The 11,168-nt window shown below is 40.2% G+C and overlaps 1 protein-coding gene across 3 annotated transcripts in view; it reads right to left on the bottom strand.

Annotated features, from left to right (window-relative positions):
• Positions 1-8,273: 8,273 nt before the first annotated feature.
• The window catches only part of ENTPD1 (ectonucleoside triphosphate diphosphohydrolase 1), a 61,677-nt gene continuing 58,782 nt past the window's right edge, over positions 8,274-11,168 (bottom strand). For all 3 annotated transcript variants that reach the window (XM_020803084.3, XM_072995734.2, XM_078389391.1), the window contains one exon: positions 8,274-9,801. In XM_020803084.3, the coding sequence (XP_020658743.2) occupies positions 9,595-9,801 (207 nt within the window). In that variant the 3' untranslated portion in view covers positions 8,274-9,594. The remainder of the gene's footprint in view (positions 9,802-11,168) is intronic.

Raw genomic sequence — 11,168 nt, 5'->3', positions numbered from 1 at the left:
CTCAGTGTACACTCCATCCATGTTTTCCAAATGTATGAAATTTTTTTACCATCAATGAAAGATGAATCCTATTGTCCTTAAATTAAATATACTTGAGAGAAACTCAACAGTAGCAGGATTCAGCCAGTTAGGAGCTGAGAGAGAATCTAAGGGTTTGATCACACGGAGAAATAAATCGTATTTTGGACTGCTTGCAGAGTGGTCCAATGCAATTTATTTCCTGGTGATCATACAACATTGTGTGATCACCAGGGGGAAAAACTCATGGGACTTCTGTTCCAGACCAGCCTTGATCCAAGCTCAAACTGAACTTTTTTGTCTAGCTATAGGTTTACTACTTTTTTGGGGGCCAGGCTGAAGTGATTCCCCAACAGATTGATGGGTTGCTTTAAGGGAATTTGCTCCCTGCAAAGCAACCCTCTCCGGTGCAATCAAACATGCACCTTTCCCACCATCTGACTGCATCCTAAGAAATGTTTTTTTACTTCCCCATAGGATGCTCAGTTGGGATTTAGCCTAAGAGATGGAGGAAAACACAACAAAAGGTTCCAAGTATTTAATTCTGCTTATGTTGCTGTTATAAATTATTTGGTTCTGTTAGCTCTTCTGACTGGGATGAAAAATCACCTCCACCAATGGTTCTTTAAACAAGTCTGGGAAACAAATACATAGAAATGATTATTTCCAGTTACCATCAGTCATGGATTATCTGATTAGATTGTTTTCTGAGAGACCACTAATCAATAGTTCCCATTCACATTCAAGTTGAGCTCAGTCCGTCAGTCATGCATTCAGTCAGTACTCTATTTGCTGAAACCAAAGGTCATACCTAAAAAGAAAACTTTAAAAAGATTCAAGTGAAAGAGAATAACAACAGGTTAGCATACAGTACTTGCCTCTAATTTTCTCAGCTGCCACATTACAAAAAGTTGTCATATATAACATGTACATACATATCAAATAGTGCAGTATTAATCCTGAAGAAATCGTCAATCCAGAAAAAATCCTAAGCGGCACCATGAGGAATGTTGCATCCAGCATAAGAAAACATGAAAGGAGCAATTCCTATAGGGTTGGATGCTTGTGTGTATATTCAGCTCTATAGGATTTGCTCTATCTGCAAGAATCATTTATTATTTGGTAGGACCAAAGGAACATAAATATGGACAATGCATATGCTCATAGCTACAGTGGCTTGACCAAGCTACCTGCTCCTAAAAAAGAGTGACAGTAGCAAATACATACCTTGATTTGATGATCCCATGTGATCAAAACATACATAGGAGTCCAAGGAATGGTTTGATATTGATTCACTTCAAGTTGTTACAAAGAGCAGCATAGAAACTGAATTTTGGAACTCAGGCAACTTGCATATGCAAAATATCTGTGAAGATTCTCAGTCATCCAGATGAGGTTATCTGGACATTGAGTCAGGGCAACTGGACCTCTTTCTTATTAGGTTGAAATACAGTGGACCCTCGACTTACAGACGGCTCGACTTACAGACTTTTCGAGTTACAGACTTCTCTGGCCGCAAAATTTAGGTTTGACTTGCAGCCGGAGAACCAACCTACAGACCAGAAAAAAACCAAAATGGAACAAAAATGGAACAAAAATGGCCAGTTACTGGATCAATCGGTTTTCAATGTATTGTAAGTCAATGGAGACTCGACCTACAGACTTTTTGTCCTGCAGCCACCGTTCCAATACGGATTAATTCCGTAAGTAGAGGGTCCACTGTATTTCACTACTCATCCAGGTAAATTCTTCAACCTGGAGAAAGTTGATAAGAGACCCCTGATATATATTTCCCTTTGGTTTCACTTCCCCCTGGTCTGAATAGGCTCATTAGATGGACAAGGCACTGGGTGTGAGTGAAAATCCCACTTCTGCAGTCCTTCTCCACTCATTGCCATGGGTTGTTAAGAGTAGTCTTTCTGGTGTGTGTGGTTCTGATCTTTCTGGAGATGGATGAAAGGGCAGAAAATGTTGTTGCTGTAATCACAAGAAATGCGGGGTAGGGACGGCATGTTCAAATTCAATCACATTGTGACTCTGCACCTAATTTCTTGTTCCAGTTATTCTACTCAGAATCCACTGTGTAATGAAGCATGCACACAGCAAAGAAAGGACAGTAAGAAAGGGAGATGAAGTAGGAGTAGGAGTGATGACTTGGGCATGTGGAAGTGCAAAGGATGAGTGAGTCTTGGGATAAAGCAGAGAGGGACATAAAGGGAGAGAAGACTAGGAAACTTGTAATGTTACAGAGGAAAATGGGAAAGAAGAATTATGGAAGATAGCAGAGTGAACTGAAGACATCAGATATCTGTTTATAGATAAATGAAGGAAAGAAGCAGAATAGTTGACTAACTGGTCAAGGTGGATACACATACATCAAAAACAAAATAAAACAAACACCTGCCTTGTTTCTGTTTTGAAAATACAGTTTTGTAAAGATATTTTGTTGTGGAGCAGTAGCAGTAGCAGTAGCAGCAGCAGCAGCAGCAGCAGCAGCAGCAGCAACAGCAGCAGCAGCAGCAGCAGCAGCAGCAGCAACAGCAGCAGCAGTAGCAGCAGCAGTAGTAGTAGTAGTAGTAGTAGTAGTAGTAGTAATAATAATAATAATAATAATAATAATAATAATAATAATAATAATAATAATAATAATAATAATAATAATAATAATAATAATAATAATAATAATAATAATAATAGTGTACCATCAAGTCAATTCTGACTTACGGTGACACTTTTCAGAATTTTCTAGGTAGAAAATACTCAGAAGTGGTCTCCCATTCCCTTCTTCTGGGGATGCCCTGGAACTGTGCAGCTTGCCCAAGGCTGTACAGGCTGGTTATTCTGAGATGCACTGTGGGGAATTGAATTCCCAGCCAATGCCTCTGCAACCAAAAACCTAACTCACTTAAGGTATCCAGCCAGCAGAGTAATAATAAGTTCAGCAAAATAATTCTGCAACTTTGGGTATGTTTTAATTAAACAATAGCAAGAGGAAAAACAGGCATTTTAGATTAATCTTATTAGCCAAAGTCCTACTGGGGAAAACCACAAACTTAAAAGTTAATCATGTAAGTGGCTTTCCTCTGGATTTGTTTTGTCCATGGTGTAGCTGAGCATACGATCAAGCATGTAACTTGCTTATTCATCAAGTGGATGAAGGTGAGCCTGATGGCCAGCTGGCTTGATGAAACAAGATTGTTTGTTTTGTTGGCCATATGGGGGAAAAAACGGAGACAATAAGATTCTGCCCAAGCTCTTAAAAATATATACTCCTTTTCTGTAGACTGGAACTCCCTCTTGGACCCATACTTTAATGTTATGAGATGGTTTGAGTATGTCAAGGAAACTGAGAGCAATGCCACTGAGAGGTGGTACTCTGTCATGAATCTGAGCTCCTTGCAGAGTCATCTAAAGTAGAGGGGTCAAAGCTGAGACACCAGACTAAGATGCATTCGCCCTGGTAAGAGTGATATCAGTACAAGCGAATGGATAGTTCCAATGGCGATGGAAGGGGAGGGAAGAAACCTCTGGTGGACAGCTACTGGGCTGCAACTGTAAAAGAAGGTGTCACTAGGGGAGGAACTTTCACAGACAAAAGCAGTGACACTAAAGCTAACTTTTGTTGCTACTGTTCAAAAGTGAGCAATAGTAAACCACTTTTGAATACTTCATATCTTGAAAAACCGACACTGAGGCAGTTGGAAATAAGCAAGAGACAGTAATGGAAGATAAGGTCAGAAGGCACTCAGTCAGCTATGGGGGAAGAGCAAGAGAAAATTATGAATAATGCTGTTGCTAATAAAGCAACTAAATTAAAGCCAGAAGAATGTTTAGTGGCCCTTGTGCACAGAGGCCAAAGGAAAGTCCAGTGCTGCATAACAAATATAATTGGAACATGGAATGTGAGAAGTACGACTCAAGTTGAATTGAAACAATAAAGCAATAAGTTGAATGTTTAAACATTGCAATATTCAGTACGAGTATAGAATGGAATAGAACAATTTCAGTCAGACAAGTGCAAAATGTTTTACTCTGGAAACAGCAGAAAAGAAGAAACAGAGTGGCTCTAATATTGAAGCAAAATGAAGCAGAAGCAGTTAGGGCTATAATGTAAAACCTAGCCAAATAATATCAATCAGACTTCTTGGTAAACCTATCAAAATAACCATATCTGTTCCTGGTCTTCACATGTCATCTATCCTTCCTTTTCTGCTTCATTCTCTGCTTTTATGATCACTCTTTTGCTGTACGTGATAGCTTTTGGCTCTGAACAACCTCACAGCTCATGGGTTGTTGTTTTTCAACAACCCACATACTGATGCCCACTCCCACTGTCTCTTCTGCTTGGGATAGGATCATGTTATAGAAAAGTGCTGCTACTTCCAACATTTTTCTATACCTACCCTTCAGAACAGACAACTCTTTCTTAGTACTTTGAGCTGGAAGAAGTTTCTTAGGGCTTCCAAACAGGCCATACAGATTTAACATCTCCATGCAATATCTGTTTTAGTCTGTTGCCACCTGCCTTTATCAATAAGATAACTTTGATTAGCTCTGCCTTAGGACTCAGACTAGACTTAATGGACACCTAAGCCATTGGCATCACAGCCCTTTTCTCCACTGAAGGCAGCAATGCCTGGAATGTGACAAAGAGATGAAACCTTGAAGTCTTGCCCCCGGGGCTTTGATGGTTTATGAAAGTAATATTATTTATATTATACTAGTACACTCTCTTTTTTCTTCAGAATATAATGGACATACCTCGATGAAACCTTATTTAGTTTTCATACAAATGCAAAACATGTACATGTGTATGAAGTGAATAGTTTGATTCATTTTGACTCAAAAACCAAGGCAGAGTCTTACAGTATATTCAAGGGCATTGTTAAGTGGCAACATGCCAGGAGCACATGTATCCTCTCGCTCTCCCTCCCTCCCTCCCCTCCCCTCTCTCAGTCTCTCTCCCTCCCCACCCCACCCCCACCCCCATCACCACCAGGACTGTCAGAAACCAGAATAACTTAATCTGTGCTGGAAAGTACAAAGAACAGACTGTGTGGTCCCCAGGATCACACAGAGGCAAGAGAGGGTAATACCTTTTATTGAACCACTAAAACATTAAGCAAATAACAATCTATGCTTGCTTTCTTCCCCACCATTTTCTTGCCATCCACATTCTTGTAGATCAGCCTATTGTTAAAGGATTTAACATTAGCACCAAGCTCCAATAATAGGTACAATTTGGGCGCAATAATTGTGCTGCTAGAAAATGAAAGAATACTGTATAGGGACAGAAAGAGGGTCAAGCATGAGAATGTAGACCAAAGGGGGAGGGCGATGTGTGACTGCCATCCATTTTTCCCAGCATGTATGGCACCTCTCCTGCCACCCATTTATTCTACTAACAGATATAAGTGAGAACGCTACTAGAGAAAAATTAATTACCCCATACTTTCTCTGTCTTATTTAGAAAGGAAGGAGATAATCTACCCTCCATGCTAGCAAGGCTGCATGGTACAGGAGGGTGCTGAGTGGTGGTGAACATCTGTAAAGAGCAGAGACTGAAACAGAAAGAGTGCCACCAGATGTTGCACTTTTCTTGGCATAGGAGCATGGCAGACTTCATCACTGAGCTGTCATCCAGCTTCTGCCCACGTTGGACAAAATCCAACATGGGCATGCTCACTGAAGGTATGTCAGGATGTGTCATCCAAAATGTGTGTGTTAAGAAACAGATCACTACCATAAATCTATTTGATGCCTCTGGAATCTGTTTTCTTAATAGAAAATGGATGCTCAATAAGCATGTGGAGCGATGAATAGACTAAGTATCTTCCAGCAAATTTCAGACTACTGGTTTATAAACTCAACACAGGGTGTTCAAACATAGGAGACTAAAGAAGAAACACAAATTCTTCCACAGTGGGTCATGGCATTGCCAGTCATGGGCTGATAAATAGGCTATTGTATCACAGCATGATGCACATATACTGTACAATCTGCACATTGCTTTTTACTGAAGCTATTTAAGTTATTGTTTATTGCAGAAATCTATCCAGAGACTGGAACAGAAACAAACTAAAAGGAAGAGCATAATAATTGCCCTTTTCCTTTTGTTATAATGACTAACCTGTATGGGTTGCGTAAAATAATACGAATTTTCTACATGGAAATCTGTGAAAATTAATCAGCAGTTTTATGCATGACAATTGCATGTACACTTATTTCAGTGAAATTGCACACATACACATTTGGAAAATCTTGACAAAAACACTGCGAAGTGTAATTGTCACATATAACCTACTCAAGATTATAGATTTTTGCCTACGAAGAATTACCTTGAATTTTAGACCTTTGGCATTTGAAGCAGCTCTAATACTTTCTTCAGTCTGAAATGTAAACAAAATGTCCCACTGGTCCAAAACCCACCTCACCCAACAGATCACTATCTGAATGGATCACTCATCTTACAAAAAGGTGTGAGGTCTTGGTCTGATAAGAGAGCAGTGTGGCAGAAGTTGTTTTGAAATCCAACTTGACAAAATCCTGAAAGATATAGCTATCAATGATAACTTGTTACAATGGGGAAATCTAATTGTTAGACCAAAACAGAGAGGCCCTGTTGATTAAATCAGTCCAAGAACTAAAGTTTACTGTACCTGGGACTAACAATTGAATACAACCTCACACCTCTTTATTACCTCTACTATCAGAGGCACTGTGCCTTAAAAATGTTGATTGTTGGGGATCATAAACGGGAGGCTGCTACTATACTCACGTCCTGCTAGCAAGATTCTCGTAACTATCTGGATGGTTACTGAAGCAACACAATGTTGCACAAGAGAGGCTTTTGGTCTGATCCAGCTTGGTCTTAATACTTTTAGCAAAGCGACACATCATGTTAAATGTGTAACTTACATTTGTTGTTACTATAGCAGGTACTGCAGTGCATGTCTGGACTGAGAACCACAGAGAATGGAGAATTTTATCCTTTTCTCCACACTTTTAACCCAGTGATGGGTTTCCCGTACCAATCATACTCTGATACTACACTTTCCATTTGAGAAAATGAAAAAATGCATCGTCCTGACTCCATACTTTGAAACTCACAAATCTAATTCTCATACATTACATGCTCTGACCCCTTTTCGGTTTTTGCAGACTTCTATTAATTATGCTGTTTTACATTGTAAATGTGCTACTTGGATGTAATATCCATGAAGAGGATAACAGCATGATTGAAAAACTGCCTGTGTTAAATAAAGAGTTGTGTTAAATAAAAAGAGTTGTGTAGATTTCATGTAAATTATGGTTCTCCCTAGACAGGCTATCCAGATATGTTTACCAACATGAATATAGGTAAGGGTTAGAATGAAGGCTGTCTCCCTAGATTAAACCCCAGCATGAACAATAGCTAGCTCTACTGCATCTAAAAGTGATTCTGTGCCATGCCCAAGTGTCAGGTGTGTTCTGGCTCAGCGAGGTCAGCCTGGATCTATGATTATCATCTCACAGTTTTTTCAACTTCCATGGCTTCTAACTAGGAATGGATGGATCTGGTTTTTTTTCCTCATTTTTCCCAACTTATAATTGTTCCATCTGTTTGAGCATCACTTTGTGATCTAAATGTAGAACGTCACACAAAAATCACAGGCATTTTTGTATATTTTTCCTAATACATGCAGTCCTTCAAGCAGTCTCCCTTAAAATAATTTCATTTTATGATTTTTCCCATGAATATATACATGTTATGTATCCATTTCTCAATATACGTATCTGTACATGTGTGTCTGCGCTCTCATTTGAACACATGCATGCGGAACTGCAACTATTGGTGAAGAAGCACCTATGTTTTTTGCATATGAGGACTGGGAGGCCCTCATAAAAAGCCTCTGAACTGGGTCAGATCAGCCCTGTTACTGGACAGTTGAGGTTTACGGTTATGTCTGCCAGTTAGGAGGCAGGCAATATCAAGAGTGGACAAAAGGTAGATCAGGATGCACTGGTAGATCTCCAGGGGACTCACACCAAAGAAGAAGAGAGTTCTAACTTCCAGCAGTTTAATTAATAACAAGAACTGTAAGTCAGTCTGCCAGTTTGTCTCTTTGACTGCTATAATGAAAAAAACACTGTTTGTTTGTCTCTCTGCTATAATAAACAAAACTTTGTATGTGTCAGCAGGGCAGGTGGTTTTTCTGTATGAAGACACTAAGAGTTCAGCCCTACTTATTAACAACACATTTCTGGGCTAAGCATATAATCAAAGGCATCCTTTTTTAATTCCAAGTGCATATATATATACTACCGAGTCACTATACAAATATGTGGCTCTAGTTGGTGGATCTCTAGGTGTAATAAATAATAATGATAATAATAATAACAACTGGTATGTTTCAACATGAATTTGACCAAACTCCGGGAGGCAGCGGAAGACAGGAGGGCCTGGAGTGCTCTGGTCCATGGGGTCACGAAGAGTTGGACACGACTTAACGACTAAAGAACAACAACATATTTCTTAGCAGACTGGGAAGGGCTTGGTCATACCAGTTCCTCATTTGCATATCAAGTGCAAATCAATCTCTCTCTGAGGGTCATTCAGTCATACAGGGAGTCTCGTTCCAGGAATCTTCCTCTCATGCTGGGGAATCTGAGGACACTGGTGACAAGAGCATGTGCCTTGTATTCTTGAAAACTCCTCCACTGCAAAACGGTGAATTAAGATGCGAATAGTGTATCCACACACACTTTTTGAATGACACTATTCATACAGATTACCTAGAAAAGATATAACACCAGGCCACATGGGCCAGATCTATACAATCCACGGGAAGCAGCTGATCACTGATCACATGAAACCAATCAGTTCACTGAAAATCCATTCGCACAAGGCTCATTCCCAGGTAGAAGTGGTAATGCCTCAGTTAGAGTTCAGTTGTGCTTGTTCTGGGCAACTAGCAGGTTAACATTCTTTCAGACTCTGTTTTTTTGGAAGACATATTTTTCTGTGTAGCCTCCTCAGAAGGGCGATACAGTTATGGTGCCCCCCCCCTCCCTGCTTCTCAGGCTAATGATTAATTACATCAAGTTGTAACCTTCAAATTACATGAGTGGTGAATGCTACTTTAGTGGCCATAAATGGGGCAGATCCAGTGGGCCTATAGTATCTCCAAATGACATCTTTCCAGCAGAGCAAACTTGGATGTGCAACCCTGAGAGCAGCTGTTTCTGCCAGGCTGAGTATGTCTCTGTATTCTTCAGTCAGTCATTTTTGACTGGGCACCTCTTGTACTGCATTTCTGGGATGATAGCAATACATGAAGGGGGTGGACCTGAGAGAAGTTGGTGTTTGAATTCAACACATAAAGCCTCCACAATCAACTCCCCATTCAGGATCAGGAAGCTGGTGAGTCTCCAAAATGGGGAACAAGATAGAAAGGCAGGAACGTGCTGTTGTCTTGCCATCTGCCTGTGCCAGAAAGAAAGACTTCACGCTGAGTCTGTTATTTCAGCAGAACACAGAAGAAGAGCACAGAGTTCTTCACTGGCCTTTTGCTGCAGGCAAAGCCAGCCCCAGCTCTAAATTATTTCTTTTTTCAGGCACTTTGGTTTGCGATAAATCACCCAGCCTATGAAAAGCAGAGACACCACCATAATGGAGCAGATGGCCATGAGGCTAACGTAGCTAGCATGGGACAGGGGACGTATATACGGCTGTTCTGCAGGGATCATGTTTGTGAGATTCAGCATATAGCCCAGAGCCCATCCAGCATCACTGTTATGAACCTGAAACAAAAAGGGAAGGAAAAAAGAAGAGTCACTCACAACAGGAAAGATGTGAAATATTTCAAAAGGAAGTGAGAAACTGTCTCAGAGTCAAATTAGACAGTAAAGGAAATGCATATTCTCGGCATTTAAATGCATATTATCAGCAATTAACCCATTGTCCTTCAGAGCATGAGACTTTCTAAGAAATGTACGCTCCAGAAATCATCACAATTTGAGGAAACATCACTTCCAAATATGTGTTAATCATGTTATCTAGTTTATGTACACAATTTCTTTTAAAACCTAAATGGTGGACCTATGGTACCTCAGGAATTTCCTCCTTCCTTTCAGTGTGCCAGTTCCTATGATCACAAAAATAGTCTCCCTTTGTGATTAACTTAAAGGTTCAAGCACTGCTGATAGTGACCAAAGAGACAGTACAGTAATGGCTGCACAAATACTGCAGAAAACCTTGCCTGGCAGGTGTGTAGGCATCCTTCAGTCTCAAGAGACTATGGTAACATGCTCTGAATAGAGGTCTTGGAACAGCGTCTAGTGTGGCTGAGAAAGCCAATTTGAGAGAGACAATTCCTTCCACGTTGAAGACAAATACAATCTGTCCCTTGTCCAGCTCTCTGATTGTGCTGGTTTTGGGACAGCCTCTTTGCCTCGGCCTGCTGGATAAGGATCTCTTCAAATTGGGAGAGGCCATGCTGCACCGCCTGCCTCCAGGCTGAGTGCTCAGATGTCAAGGTTTCCCATCCGTTGAGGTCCATTCCTAAGGTCTTCAGATCCCGCTTTATTTATTTATTTATTTATTTATTTATTTATTTATTTATTTATTTATTTATTTATTTATTTATTTATTTATTTATTTATTTATTTATTTATTTATTTATTTATTTATTTATTTAGCAGATACTGTATCCTTATAGTGCAGTTGTGGTCTCCCTCTGGGGCACTTTCCCTACACTAATTCTCCATACAGGAGATCTTTGGAATCCGACAGGCATTATCACGACATGCCCAAGCCAATGTAGATGTCTCTGTTTCAGGAAAGTATACATGCTAAAAAATTCCAGCTTATTCTAGGACTACTCTATTTGGAACTTTGTCCTGCCAGGTGATCCCAAAAATGCATTGGAGACAACGCATATGGAACATGTTCAATGTCCTCTCCTGACATGCACAAAGGGTCCGGGACTCACTGCAGTACAGGAGTGTATTCAGGACACAGGCTCCATAGACCTGGATTTTGTTATATTCCGTCAGCTTCTTATTAAGTCATACTCTCTTTGTGTGTCTAGAGAACATGGTAGCTGCTTTGCCAATGTGTTTATCCAGCTCGACATCTAGAGAGAGAGTGTCAGAGATCATTGAGCCAA

The sequence above is a fragment of the Pogona vitticeps genome, chromosome 3, assembly GCF_051106095.1.
Source record: "Pogona vitticeps strain Pit_001003342236 chromosome 3, PviZW2.1, whole genome shotgun sequence".
NCBI classification, from domain to species: domain Eukaryota; kingdom Metazoa; phylum Chordata; class Lepidosauria; order Squamata; family Agamidae; genus Pogona; species Pogona vitticeps.
The sequence above is the reverse complement of the archived record's forward strand: the minus strand, read 5'-3'. Positions and strand labels throughout refer to the sequence as shown.